The following is a 15,804-nucleotide window of genomic DNA, read 5'->3' as shown; positions in this document are numbered from 1 at the left end:
AAGTAATCTGGAAGGTCAAAATGCCCCATAAAATCAAAGCGTTTCTTTGGTTGGTTGTGCTTGATAGAATAAATACTAATGACTAGTTGTAGATGAGAAGACCTTTAAAGACTCTATCCTTGATATTTGTATGCTTTGTTTGGATTGTTCACATAGTAGTCAAAAGCGCGCCTAGGCACAAGGCGCAGTGGGGTGACGAGTCTAGCGCCTCATTCCTGTAGAGGTGAGGTGACCTTTAAGAGGCGCAGGCAGGCGCACTGAAGCGCACTTATATGCCAGGTGCTGTGAGTCACGCCTTGAAATTTTTGAACCCGTTAATAGAGAAAATGTAGCCAGAACGAGGCCTAGCCCTCTTCCAGCAATCCAGCCTTCAACTCGAACCAGTAGGAGTCATCTTCAAACCTTCAAACCAGCGCGAAACCAGCTGGATCCCTTCGTCTTCGACCCTTCGAAACAGCACGACACCAGCAGGAGCCCTTCGTCAGTTCATCTTCGAGCCTTCAAACCAGCAGGTGCTTCGTGAGTTCGTCTTCGAGCCTTCGAACCAGCAGGAGCCCTTCGTCTTCGAGGTTTGAGTCGTCATTTCATCAGCTTCGAAGTTCAAACTAGTAAGTCGTTTTCTTCTTCTTCTTCTTTAGTTCATCTTCTACTTCAGTTCTGCTCCTTCTTTTTCAGTTCTTCTTCTTTGTCTTCAGTTCTTTTTCTTCTTCTGTTCTTCTGCTTCTTCTTCTTCTTTTTCAGTTCTTCTTCAGCTCTTCTGCTGCCTGCTGCTTGCTGCTTCTTCTTATAATATCATATGTAATTAATTATGTAGTTTAATGCAAGTTTATAACTAATATATAACATTTGTTACTCAATATAGCTGCTGTTTTGTAATTTGTTTGAAAATGCAGTATACAAACTATACATTTTTCTGAAATATATTATACATTGCTTTTGCATTTGGGATAACAGGTCTTAAATCTTAAATGTATTCTGGAAGTGGAAACTCTGGCTTTGCAAATAAAGATCCTGTATGGAAGTATGCACATTTGCATGATAAAAAAAATAGAAATAATTTGACTTGCAATTTTTGTGGCAAAGTCACAAAAGGAGGAATATTTCGGGCATAACAACATATTGTTGCAGGATTTTGAAATGTAAAAGAATGCTTGAAGTGCCCTGCTCATGTGCGTGAGGAGATTAGGGAGTATATGTTGAAGAAAGATACGGAGAACAAGGAAAATAAGTTTTTGCCTGACTTTGATGACATGGATCGTTATGGTGAAGATGAAGAGGTTGAAGTTTAGGAAATTGACTCTCATGGCAAGAGAGTGCTTAGTAGTGGAAGTGGAAATCAAATCTCATACCAATATACCTTGAAGAAACCAAAATAGAAGGGGCCTATAGACTTTTTTTTTACTCTTGTTTCAAAGAAAGTGGTTCAAGCTAGGAAAGAAGGGAAGATGAAACAAACATCAATGAATGAGGCGTGCAAGAAAGAATTAAGACAGAAGACAATGTCATATTTTTCTAGGTGGATGTATGATGCTGGAATGTCATTTAATAGTGTACGTTTGGATAACTTTGCAGTGACACTTGAATTGATTGGGCAATATGGTCCTAGAATAAAACCGCTTAGCTATCATGAAGTGAGAGTTCCTTTCCTAAAGCAGAAAGTTAGTTGAACGAAATAGTTGATGAAGGTCTATAAGGAGGAAGGGGCAAAATATGGATGCTCGATTATGTCTAATGGTTGGAGAGATTCGGTTGCTAATTAGGACATAATAAACTTCTTAGTGAACTCTCCAAGGGGATTAGTGTTCATCAAGTCTATTGATGCTTCTAATATTGTCAAGAATGCAGATAGAATGTACAAATTACTTGATGAGATGGTGGAGGAAATTGGAGAATCAACTGTGATTCAAGTAGTAATTGATAATGCTTCAAACTATGTTGCAGCAGGTAAGAACTTATTTCTAGAACTACATTCTATAGCGTATATATTGTTTATTTTAATATTTTAATGGCTTCACTCCTTGATTTTTTAATAGGGAGATTGTTGGAAGCAAAGAGGCCACATTTCTATTGGACACCAAGTGTTGCCCATTGCCTTGATTTAATATTGTAGGATATATTGGGAAGATGCCTTCAATTCATAAAACTTTGAAAAGGCCAATATCTTTGAATGGTTATATTTATAATCGTGTTGGTGTGGTGAACTTGAGGCTACAATTTGATGGAGGAAAGGAGTTACTAAGGCCTACAGTTACAAGATTTGCAACTGCCTTCATCACTCTTCGTTCAAGCCACCTTCAAAAGAACAACTTGAGGAAGATATTTACTTCTAAAGATTGGAAAATGGGCAAAAGAGGCAGCTGGAAAAAGAGCAGCTAGTATTGTTTTGATGTCTACCTTTTTGAGTACCATTGTCTATGCTCTTAAATCGACAAGCACACTTGTACGTGTACTTTGTTTGGTTGATGGGGAAAAGAAACCTGCAATGGGATATATTTATGAAGCAATGGAGAGGGCTAAGGAAGCCATAGCTAAGGCTTTTGGTGTGAGAGAGGATAAATTCAAGGAGGCATTTGAAATTATTGATACAAAGTGGGGATGCCAACTCCATCAACCTTTGCATGCGGCTGCACTCTACTTGAACCTGGAATATTTCTATTCAAATCCCCTCATTTAGCAAGATGATGAATTCATGGCGGGTTTGTACAAATGTATTGCAAGGCTAGTGCCAACCCTTGAAGTGCAAGATAAAGTTTTACATGAGTTGGAAAATTACACTAGCGCTAGCGGTCTCTTTGGAATTGATTTGGCAGTGAGACAAAGGAAGATAAAATCACCGGGTAAAGTGGCATTTTCACTACCTCTTTCTATCTTTTTTTTTTTTTTCGCTATTTAGCTAGTACGTATTCATTTAAAATTTATTTTATAACAACGCAATGGTGGATATCATTTGGATCATCGGCTCCAAACTTGCAAAAGTTTGTTATGAGAATCCTTAGCCTCATGTGTAGTGCTACCGGCTGCGAAAGAAATTGGAGCATATTCCAACATGTAAGTCGTTAGGATATCATGGATTAAAGAACATGAACTAATAGTCTACTACTTTTTAGAATCATTATTTACTATATTACTTTAAACTTGTTGCAGCTTCATAGAAAAAGGAGAAATAAGCTAGCCCAGCAATGCTTGAATGATTTGGTATTTGTGAAATATAATCGAACTTTGAGGCGTCGATACAACAAGCATGACACCATTGATCCCATCCTTATAAAGGACATTGATGATAGTAATGAGTGGTTGTTTGGTAGGATGGATGGCGATTCTGATGACGATGATGAACTTGTGTTTGAAGATGATCTTTTGACTTGGGGTTCTGTTGCTAAAGCTGCTGAAGTAAATAACCGCCTGCATCACACTAGATTAAGAATAAGTGCAAATATTTCATCATCTTCCAGAGGAAGAGCTTCATCTAGCAGTTCTAGGGGCCGGACTACAGTGTTGGAACTTGTAGATAAGGATATGAGATCCAAGCAGATAGTGTAGAGGAGACAGAAGAGGAAAAAATGTTGGAGAACACAATTCTGATGATGAAGAGGAAGATGATGATATCTTGGCAGACTTAGTTGATGATGAGTGATGGCTAATGATTGAGGAGGTTTTTTAGATTTTAGACTTTGAGATCTTTTATTGTACTCTTTTCTTTTGATGTTGAACTATGTTGATGCTTTTGGGCCTTCAGCCTGGCAATTTCATTAAATTTAAAATTTTGGTATTGAATATTTTGGAATTTTAAATTTTAATATTACTATTGATGTGTTCATATATCAATTATCCACCAAATAGGCATTGTACACAATTTTAATAATTGTGTGCCTCACCTTTGTGAGGCGTGCGCCTTCACCTTGTGCCTCGTGCCTCGGCTCCAAGTACCCTTTGCGCCTCGGTGCGCCTTGTGCCTTTGACTACTATGATTGTCCAAAATCTGTTTCTCATCTTGTGTTGCATTGTGATTTTGCATGGAAGGTTTGGAATAAATTAGTTAATTATTTTGGAGAAAGCTGAGTTTGTCTGAGAACAGTGGAGGAGTTCTTGGCATGGTATTAAATAACGGCTGTTACGTAGCGTAACGGCCGTTACGTAACGGAAAATCATCTCTCCGATTCCGTTACAGCCCGCATTAGCGGTGAGCAGAAAATTCACGTGCGTAACGGCTGTTACAGAACCGTAACGGCCCATAACGGCCGTTACACTAACGTTACGACCCGTAACATCTGTTACGACACATTACAGCCGACAGCCCCTTACACTACTGCGTACCTTCCTTATCTCCTCAAATCAGCTCCATTTTGTGTGTCTCTCTCCATCATCTAGCTTAGATCTCCTCATTTGAAGCCTCCAAAGAAATGAAAGCAGCTTCGAAGCTTCGATTTGTTGTGCTGTTCCCTCTTTCACTCTTCGTCTCTTTCGTACAGCTTCAATCTACGGATTTGAAGCTTCAAAATCCCCAAAATCAGCTTCGATTTTTGCCTTGAAGATGTTCTTTGCAGTTCGCAGCCATCGCAGGTCAGCTGACTGGCAGTTCGTCTTGAAGGTGTTTGATTTTTCCCTTGAAGGTGTTTCGATTTTTCCCTCTTCGTCAGTTCGTCTCCTTTGTCCAGTGTAAGAACCCAAAAATCAGCTTCCAATCTTCGATTTGTCGCTTGAAGGAGCTGTGCTCTGCAGGTCGCCTCCATTCGCAGGCTCGCAGTCGCAGCTCCAAAAATAAGTTTTGAAGCCTTCAATTCCCCCAAATTTTGGGGGCTTGCAGGTTGCAGCTCTCTTGCAGCTTCGGTGGGGGACTCGGGACTCGGGAGTGGGCATGTTTCTTCAGTTGTTCTACTTCATTGGTTAATGTAATTGTAAATTACCAATTTATTCTAAATTAATAATTTAGTTTATTTTATAATTTCAGTTTATATTTATTATTTAATTAGTATGCAAATTTATAAATGATTATATAAGTAGAATTTATTAATTAAAATAAAAAAATTAGTATAAAATTATTAAAACGTAAAATTTATAGAGATAGAGAGTTAGAGTACAGATTTAGTAAAAAATTATTAATTAATATTCTACATAATTATTTTTTTAAATACCTTGACTATTAATAATTTAATATTAGATCTAAAATTTATAATAAATCCAAATTTCTACACAATTAGTCAAGTCTCAAGTGACTCAAGTACACTACCATTTAAATAATTAAATTGTAAGATTTACAATTCCATATTTATTTTTTTAAATTGTAAATTATAATATAAATTATTGTATTGTAATATAAATTATTGGGTCTATTGACTCATTTTAAGTAATTTTATGTCTTTAATCAATTGATTCTTCATATTAATTACATTTCTACATCTTTTTTACCCATTAAACTAATGTAAACTTTAAAAAAATATGCCTTTTTTTGTAAGCAGCGCACTAAAATAAATATAAAAATCATAATGCCTATTAAAAAGCATTTGTAGGTTGAATGAAGGTTGTCAAAATTCATTAAAAATCATGCATTAATGGATTTCATGCTTATTTTTTGATTTTGGCATGGTTGTGCATGTGTGAAAAAAATTCACAGCCGTTACGCCCGCTTCCCGTTACGTAACACCCACATCCTGCGACACCCGCGACTGTTACGCGACGTTACCCGCTACCGCGATTTCAAACCATGGTTCTTGGTAATATATTTTGTGGTGTTTGGTTGGAGGAAGGTATTTAGTTATGGAATTGTGCTTTATTTGCAGTGTTATGGGGCTTGTGGAAGGAACATAATCCATGTATGTTTTCAGGGAAGAAGATCCCACATTGTTTGGTGTGGGAGAAAGTGCTTTTTATGACTTCTTTGTGGTGTGTGGGCAATGTAACTTTTAAGGGGATGTGTTTGACAGTTGTTCAGCGGGATTTGAAGTCCCTTCTAAGGGTGTGCTGATTTGTGCTTGCTGTTTTTTTTTTTTGTGTTTTCCTTTTTTGTTTTGTTTTCTTGGGATTCTCAGATTTCATTTTGGAGATGTCTTCTTTCCTAATTGTACATTCTTTCTTTATGTAATGAATTTATTTTTCTATCAAACAAAAATATTCATTCCTTAATTTATAATTTAATGTTTTGGCACTCATCCACCTGGCATTTTGGCAGCTTTTACTTTTTGATATTTTGTTTCTTAGTTGCCCAACATTTTGATCCATAGAGCATGATTGGTTTATAGCCATCTTATAAAACTTTCCTTTTAAGGGTATTCTGTGATCACACAGCATGCCTGAAGCACTCCTCCATTTCACCTACCTACTTTAACTTCATGTATTGCATCATCTTAAATTTCTCCTTTGGCTTGCATCCAAGGTATCGAAATCTAGTAATGCTATTAATTTCTTGATTATCAAGTTTAGTCTTATCTCCAATATTCCTCCTCGCGAAGTTGAACTTACATTTTATATATTTTGTCTTATTTCTACTTATCCAAAAACTTGTAGACTCTAAAGCTATTCTCCATAGTTGTAACTTAGATTCTACTCCACCTCTACTTTCATCAATCAAGACAATATCATCTGCAAACAACATACACCATGGGATCTCATTTTGTTCCTAGTGAATTCATCAATCGCTAAAGCGAAAAGGTAAGGGATCAAAGTAGAACCTTGATGTACTCCTATTGTGATTGGGAATTCTCTATGCTTTCCTCCTATAATCCTAGTGCTAGTTCTTACTCTATTATACATATCCTTAATGACCTTAGTAATCTACCGCATACTCTTTTTTTTCCTAAAATCCACCGAAGAACTTCCCTAGGTACTCTATTATAGGCTTTCTCTAGGTCAATAAAATCATATGGAAGTTGCGTTTCTTTTCTCCAAACTTTTTCTTTAATTTTCTTGAAAGATAAATATCTTCTATTGTCGATCTCCCAGGCATAAATCCAAATTGATTATTTGAAACCCTCATTTCTAATCTTATTCTTTGTTCAATTACCCTTTCGTACAGTTTCATTGTATGACTCATAAGTTTAATTCCATGATAGTTATTATTGTTTTGAATCTCATCTTTGTTTTTGTATATAGGTATTAACATGTTTTTCCTCCATTCCTCCGACATTTTCTTGGTTTTTATAATAGTGCTAGATAGATTAGTTAATCATATACTTCCATTATCCCCTAACATTTCTAAACTTCAATTCGGATGTTATTTGGTCCTATTGATTTTCCACTTTTCATCTTTTTTAAACCCGTCTTAACTTCAATGACTTTAGACATATTAGTTTGGCTGCTTATAAGATCTTGGCTAAGGTGCTTTCTAGAAGATTGACTATTGTTTTGGAGGACACTATCTCTATTAGTAAGAGTGCTTTTATAGGTAATAGACAAATCCTAGATGCTGCCCTTATAGCTAATTAAGTGGTTGAGGATGCTGTTTGAAGAACGAAGAGGGGGCTTTGTTTTTTTTTCTTTTCTCTTTTTGCCTTTGGGGAAGGTCTTTGATTCAACCTTTTTTGTTTGGTTTGCAATTCATAGTTGCGTTTGTGTTGCTATGCTGCCTGTGTAAATTCTAAGTGTGTATGATTTTCAACAGTCTTGTTCTCGTATACTTCTGGAGGAGGAACCTCGCAAAGACTTCTTGAAGAAAATGAGAAATCCCAAGATGGATTTTTTGAGAAAGAGTGACTTAAGGAAAAGGATAGTAAAGAAGTGTACTGCTTTGGCAAGTAGTAGAAAAGCAGTGAAGTGCCCCAGATGCGGATATATAAATGGTTTGGGTTCTAATCATTTTCCCAACTAATTTTGTTCTCATGATATAATGCTTTTAGCATCAGCAGAAAATACTGATCGTTTATTCATCTTTTAAAATTTTGCTCTTATTTCAATTTTCTTCCTTCTGTATATTTTTTTACACTTCAGTTTTTTGTTTTGTTGAAGAAAAGTTCTTACCCTCCTTGTATATTCTTTCTTTTCTTAATGATTTTTTTTCCTAATAAAAAGCATTGTTTCTTGTATGTTTATTGTGTTTATTCCTCAGTAAAATAGAAGGCTTTAGGCAACCTATGGATTGTTGAATATTGTGTTGATTAGATGATTTATTTTTATGAGATTAATTTTATGTATTGATTAGATGATTTATTCTTATGAGATTAATTTTATGTATTAGGTAATCATCATGTTATTTGCCTCTAATGTCTTTTAGTTAACCTTGTTAACAAAATATCCGTTGGGTCATGTTTTCTTTGACTTTGTATTGCTCCAAGGTATTAGATTTCAGTAACCTTGCCGGAAGTGTTGTTTGGATTTCATTAGGGGCTTGAGATTCCCCCGCGCCGAAAATGTCATTAGGAACTTTGGGAAATTCGTAAATTTTGGCCAAAAATTTGTAATATGGCTCATTTGGTTCACTTAATAGCTATTCCTTGGAATAAGATGGAATATAGTGAACTTTTGGGAATGTAAGTAATAGCTATTCCTTGTATATTTCTTATTATTTCATTCAATATATAATAAAAAAGAAATAAACCAGTAAAATCCTTGTCTATTCCTTTTTAAGGGATTTATAAAAAGTTCACTTTGTTATTTGTTTTATGATATCAACATAATTTTTTGTATAACTAATTGTAACTAACCTATATAACTAATCTATTCCTAGGAATAGACATTCCATGAACCAAACGTTGGGTTAGTGAACTTTGGCTGAAATTTTAGATATATTGGCCAAATTTCTTGGGTTCTAAAATAAAAAATTGAGGCTTTTTATTTTGGTTCCTTAATATTCACCGCCATCCATTTTGTTCCAAATTATTCATAATCATTTGTTTTAGTGGTTCCTAAACTTTCATTTTTAATGTCCATAATTTACTACATGTTTCAGTTGTTCCTTTGAATTGGAATTAAAATTTCTATTGAAATCGAAATTTCCAACGATTGTGATCCTTGAAATTTCCCTTGAAATTGAAGTTTTAGTCCTTGATTTCGGCATTGTTATCTCATTCTTTCTGGTGCATCATTTTTATTTGTTTATTGTGTGGAAGATTTTTTTTGGTTGCTAAACATTGAAATCTATTGAGAAAATGGAAAAATGAATGCAAAAGCGAGTACAATATGTTCTGCAGAAAACAAGGAAAGAAAAGAAGCTAAAAATGTTAGTAAAGCTAGGATTGTCAGTCCTTTTCAAATCAACAGAAGGCACACTCTTGAAAGAACCAAATGCCTAACACCAAAGCAATGTTAAAAATATGATTCTCCTCTATAATAAACTAGAAGGAAAAACTTGGCACTTAAACTTCAAACAAATGTACCTGATAATAAGCCTTTTCAACTAAAACTAGGCACAATTGTCTGGCAAATATCTTGCACAAAAAATTTCAACTAATCCAATAATAAGATATTTCAAAATCCAGTTTAAAAATGACTCTTTTAACTTTCCATTTGGACAACGTAGTTTTAAAAATCTGAGTGTAATGACTGTTATGGCAATTATGTAGTGGCATTGTTGCCTCCAAGTCCACTATAGGGTGATATTATGTGAAGTCCTCCATTCCACAATTGTAACAGCCATTATGAATATGGTAATGGCCGTTACATTATGGGCCATTAGACTATAGACTGGCTGTGAATGCCTAGAATAGGTATTTAGTATTTTTTTTTTCTGCATTTTCCTCTTTTTCCCTCTTTATTGAAGCTTAGAAACTCAATTTTAACTTTCTTTGTTTTTGATAGTATTTTTTTTTTTTTTTTGTGAGCAAATTATTTTTTTGGTTTATTTTATTTGATGTTTAGCATGTATCTTTTTAATAACTAGCACTCAAGTAAGCCTAACTTTTTCTCTAATTAAAATTATATGTTTTCATATTCTAGGTTCCTTCATTTATTTCTTTTTTTTTTTTTGTGTTTTTCTTACGCCTAATTTGGAGAAAAAAATGCGTTCTATTGCTATGAATTTTTGTTCTTGTTTAATATATGGACAATCTATGTTTTATTTTTTAGATAACAAAAATTACATTAAGCCTAAAAAAGTAAAAAAGATGGCTTCCTTTATTTAATATTTCTTAATACGTATGATTCTTGGTTTAAACTGGACTTATAATCTATGGAGTAGTGAAACAGCAAAAGCATGCTTCCTCTCAGCAATAGCAACTAAAGCAACCAAGATTACATCAATACTTTTTATGTTATGTTTGACATTGATTAAAATTTACTAGAAATCATTTAAAGCTTTAGTAGGTAGGATTCTGGGATCAAAACATGTGAAATTTAGCAAGTTTGCTGATGCAGAAAATGAATTCATGTACCCGATTGTCCAAGATCCACAATCTGTGTACCCTAACACAGTACTCAACCTATCTGCAAGAACCTATAAATTATTTTGTACATACTAGGGACTAAATTGATAGGTTGAAAAACTGCAACCCTTGTAGTCTGCTCTTTTTAGGCTCAAAGTGATGAAAATAGAGTTAATGCTTTTGCCCAAAATCCATTAAAATCATAAAAAATCTTCAACAAATAAACCCAAAGCACACCCTGACAATCCTGAAAGAAAGCCATATTAAAGACTTTCGCCTGCGGAGCCTTATCCCTATCCATCCCAAACACAACAACCCTCACTCCATTCTCAGTAGGGTTCCACTCCAAACCCTGAATCATAGACCTGCAGTCATCCTTGTCCATGAATAAATTGGAAAACAATTCCATAGTCTCATTGGCAATCCAATGAGGATCAGATGCAAAATCCCTGCCCCCCTCCCCCAACAAAAAAATTCCAATTCCTTAATTATATTCTCCCTTATCTTGTCATAGGTCGACCCATGAAAGTTTTTTTGGGTTGTAATAACTTTTTATCCCATTTAAATTTGTCCTTTGCCTCCAGTTTCTCACTTGTTTGAAGACCACTTCCTAACTCATTTTTCAATCCTGCTTAGCTGCCTCAGGATCCAAGAGGCTCTGTTCCTTTTAATTTTATCCAAATGAACAATATTGCCTAAAAAATGCTAGCCTTATTTGCCTAATTATTCCCAACTTCAACATTCCACTTCTTCCATACATCCTTTAAACACTTGAGCTTTTTCATGAACCTAAAACCTTCCTGACTTCTCTTACACTCCTGCCCTCAAATACTCTTAATCAAAGTATTAGAAGATTTGGTGACCTAGCCAGATGTTTTCAAACTGAAAAGGAGTAGGACCCTGTTTAATCTTGCTGGACTCTTAACAAATTAGGGAAATGATAAGATACTGGAATAGACAAAACAACTTGAGAAAGATCGAGAAATTCAACCTCCTACTAGGGGGGGTGGGGGGGGGGGGGGGAGGATTCGGCATCAGTTTGGCATTATAGTGTTTTGACAACCTCTCTGTTTTTTGTCAATTCTTGCTTCTTTTGCCACTTTTTCTGTCTCCAGCTGAGCTTTAAATAAAGTTGCTTGGATCATGATGGATTCCATCTTTTTGCTCCGGATATAAATTCCATCTTTATTTTTATGTAATCATTTTTCCTCTTTAATTTTCCAACTTATTTTTGTCCAAATGAATCCTCTGCAACTTTAACCTTCCATCATGAGCTGGCCGGAAAAAATCTTCTGCAACTCTTAACCACAGCTTCCCGTTCTCATGCAAACCTTTGAGGACTTCACCACTCATCCTGCCAGCACCAGAATCAAAATCATAAACTACAGAACTCAAAACCCAACATTGTTTGACATCCCTACCACTGTAATGTGCTACCAGAAGCTCCTCATGCTGCGGCTGTTGTAGGATATATGTCATCCTGGATTTTTTGCATCACATTGTCATCATCATTGGACTCCTCACTCTCTGATATGCCAGGCTTTAGGATTTCACTGCTGGAGGTAGCTGGAAATCTCTGCACACACTGCATGGACATGTGAGAGTTTTTCTTATTCTGGATTGATACAATTACCTGATAGGCTGATCCTTATTCCTTCTCCTCCTTAAACTGGCATGGCCTCTTCTTTCAGTGTAAGGCCCAACTCTCTCCCCCTTTCTCTCCCTGTCCACCCTGAAAAAAAAAAAGGAAGGGAGAAGTAAGGTGTATTGGGTTTTAAAATTTTCTTTGTAAACTCTTTTGTATTATCACCTTTTTTTTTTTTTTAAATTTTGATTTCAGTTACACAATCCCTTTTCAATTTACTAACCAACAATCCATTGTAAAGATTATATTATGAATTCAATTTACTTCAACAAATAATAATTCAAATCAGATTTTATTTTCAGAACATATCAATGATAAAATTTCATAAAATTGATCTCAGCTGTGTTTCCAAAAACTCAGTATTCAGAATTTTTCAAATCACACAATCAATTAGTTTCTTGATTTTTTATATTAATCAAAATCTGTATTTTAGAGAGCTGCAATATTCAGTAGTTCAATATTCAATAATCTGATCAATCAATCAATATAGTTTCTTTGATCAAAGTTTCAGCAATTCCCAATAGCCAATCAGTTCTCAGCAATCAATTTAAACATACATGCAATTTATATACTTGCTGTAAATTAAAGAGATTAAGGGGGAAGAGCTGTAGACCAGATTTTTTACAAGGTTTGGCCAACTGCCTACATCCTTGCCCTAAGCAACACACTCTGAGGATTTTCCTTTCCAACTTTCTTTTAGGCAAAGTTACAACCTCTCTCCTTATCAGGTGGAGACACCTCTCTAACAAGAATACTCCTTGCTAGGCAACGATCCAATCAACCCTGAATCGTCAAGAAAACAAGAAACAAGAACACTTTGGTTCGTACAAGAGAAACTCTCAGTTAGAGCAGATTTGTACAAGTGAAAATCAATATACTTCAGCAATTAATTAATATAAATGAGTGAAGCTTAAGTAAATATCACCAGGGTTCTGATTTGATTTGAAAATCTCAGTAGAAACGATTAGAAACCGTGAGTTGTATCAGCACAAACATAACAAGAACTTTTGAAAATATTTTCAGCAATAGAGCTTTTAATTTGCAAGATGTGTATGCTTGATTGTTGTGATTGTTATATTTGATTTGTGAAAATAACATGTATTTATAGGGTAATAAAGCATTCATTCGTGTTCCCCAAAGTAGTTGCAGTGTTTCCCAAGTTTTCTCCAAGTTTGGAGTCCAAGAAATCAATTTTGGAAACTTTCCCCTGTTGTTTAAAAATTTAAAATACGAAGGTCAGTCGATTGTGACTTGAGAGTCAGTCGTTTGAGCCTTTATAGTTCAACAAATTTTTGTAACACAGTGCTAAGTCAGTCGCCTGATCCTGATTGGTTAGTCGCCTGTCTCGGTTCTGTTTGCTTAACTTTATCAGCACAAAAAGGTCAGTTGCCTGATCAAACTATATCAGTCGCCTGAGCTTACAACTTTTATGTATTTTCAAAAACTTTGATTTTAACACTTTAACCTTCGATCTTGGAAAACTTAAAGGAGACTTTTAGAACGTATTTTCCATGGTTTTCAAAAACAGGTCTCTAAGTCAAATATAGATCCTAAGAGCTTCAAACAATTATATTGAAATCGTAAGTACTTACATGAGACTTCTTATAAACTATAAGTTTCTAAGCACTAAGTCTTCATGTATTTGCTTCCATTCTTTGTGTCTATCTTGACTTCTTTTTTCAATAGACTTTAGCTTCATCAAATATTCTATCTTTAAGTCCAAGCTTTTAGTGACACTCTTCAAACACTTTGATCGTGATCTTCTATAAAAGCATTTGAGCCCTGAAACTTTACTTAACCAAATATGTTAAGTACCCTTGGTTTGTTATCATCAAAATAAGATTCTAAGCCTTGTTAGGCCAACAATTTTCTCCTTTTTGATGATGACAAATAAGGAGCAAAAATGAGTAAGCCTTAATAAGGCCCCCCCTTACAAAAGGCATAATCTTAACAAAATTTGTAAAGTAAAACATTATTCATATCATATCATTAGATTTCATCAAACTCAGTTTCAGTTCATCAAATTTAATTCAAGCTCATAGTTCAAGATCATCAATGTCATGCTAGTTTTTCAATTCATAGTTCATCAATTTCAATTTTTATGCTCATCAAGATTATATTAGTAATGTCAATTATCATGATCTTGCTCAGTCATGCTCAGTTTTGCCCAAAACATCTCCCCCTTTTGACATCAATCAAAAAGAGAAGGCTATCAATAAACACATACAAAGTCGAATGTATGGGGCCAATATAAGCATAAAACATATAATTAATATTTATCATGCATAAGAAGATAAGCAAGAAATCCAAAAATAGCATGAGAATAAGTAAAAGAGAAAAAAATTTGTATCTTCTTCTTCTTCTTCTTCACTAGAACTTATCTCCATTGGAGCCTTACCGTGTGAAGAATCGGCCATATGTTGTTCAATGTGACCAATCCTTTGATCAAGAGAAGAGTAATTAGCCTGAAAAGATGCATAATTTTCCTGAAGTGAGCTGAAACCATATCTCATTTCACCACGAAAATCTGTGAATTGCCAATGGTACGCAAGAAACCATGAAGGTGTATCACCTGCCTAAGAAGTAGGTTGCTGAGCTTGTTGCTGAACAGGTGGTTGGGGTTCCTGAGCTTGTCGTCGTCTCCAGCCAAATTTAGGAAACCATCCTTGATCATGTTTCTCATAATCCATTTGTTTAAGTGTAGTAGATGAAAAGAGATCATAATTGGTTCACTTAATGAATAATTTAGATGGAGAAGCTACACTTAAATGAGCAAATATAAGATTCAGAATACCACCATATGGAAGAATAACTCTGCGAGCTTCGTCTTTAGAGATCATCCATTTGAGAATCAAGCTTGGTAAATCAAACTTTTTCCCTTTAAGTAAACACCACATGACAAAGCAATCTAAATAAGAAACGTAGTCATGTGAACCTGCTCTTGGCAAGACATTATATGTGATAAGCTTTTGGAGGACTTGTGCTTGTAGATTTAGCTAGTTATAAAGTGGAGGATGACCAAAGTATACAGGGGCTTCAGTCATAACTAGAGGTAGAAATTCCTTAGCGGTGAAATCTTGTGCCATAATCCAAGATTGTTCAAAAGATGGACACTCAAACTCACCTTGTCTGATATTTAAAATTATTGCTAAGGTCTGTGGAGTGAGAACAATTGATTTCCCCATAACTTCAGTAGAAGTTACCGTGTCTCCGTTAACCATATTTGCATAAAAAATTTTAACCAAATTTGGATACATGCCTTTTGCTTGAAATGTAATGAACTTTTTCCAAACTAAAGTTCTAAACATGGGTAAAATGGCAGGAAAGTCTTCTTCAAAGAAAGTCGTATCTAAGACCTTACCGAAAATTGGTTTTGTAGATTGAAGATGATCCTGATATAGTTTCTTTGCATGAGGAGTCGTAAGCCATTCTCTATGTCATTGCTGTCATCATTCCTAGAAGAAGATTCTTTGATTCCAGTGGTTTTCGTTCGCGCATGATGTTTTTGAAAAAGAACAATCGGTGAAATCCTTGAAAATCGGAATGAAGTAGGAGGATGTATTTTAGAGATTAATTGGAAGATTTTGAGTTAAGGAAGGCTGGTAGATGAAGGAGTAAAGGGTTTAGAGGAGAGGAGAGGCAAGGTTAGTAGATTGATGTGTTGAAAAAATTAGGGTTTCGTATTGTTGGGTATATAAACCGCTATCTGCAGTCGACTAAACTTGAGGGGTTAGTTGCCTGACATTTTTGTTTATTTGAATTTTTACCAAACAGTAGTGAGTCAGTCGACTGAAATCGAGGAGTCAGTCGCTTGACCTTACTAATCCTGAGAATTTCAGCAAGTCAGAGAGTGCTCAATCAATTGTGGAT

General features: G+C 35.1%; 1 protein-coding gene across 1 annotated transcript in view; it reads left to right on the top strand.

The window, feature by feature from the left end:
* LOC131164778 (DNA-directed RNA polymerase III subunit 1) overlaps positions 1 to 15,804 on the top strand; it is a 135,027-nt gene that overhangs the window by 27,064 nt on the left and 92,159 nt on the right. Inside the window, exon 5 of the mRNA XM_058122217.1 lies at positions 7,595 to 7,772. Within this exon, the coding sequence (XP_057978200.1) occupies positions 7,595 to 7,772 (178 nt within the window). The remainder of the gene's footprint in view (positions 1 to 7,594; positions 7,773 to 15,804) is intronic.

The sequence above is a fragment of the Malania oleifera genome, chromosome 9 (genome assembly GCF_029873635.1).
Source record: "Malania oleifera isolate guangnan ecotype guangnan chromosome 9, ASM2987363v1, whole genome shotgun sequence".
NCBI classification, from domain to species: Eukaryota; Viridiplantae; Streptophyta; class Magnoliopsida; order Santalales; family Ximeniaceae; genus Malania; species Malania oleifera.
This window is presented reverse-complemented; position numbering and strand designations above follow the sequence as displayed.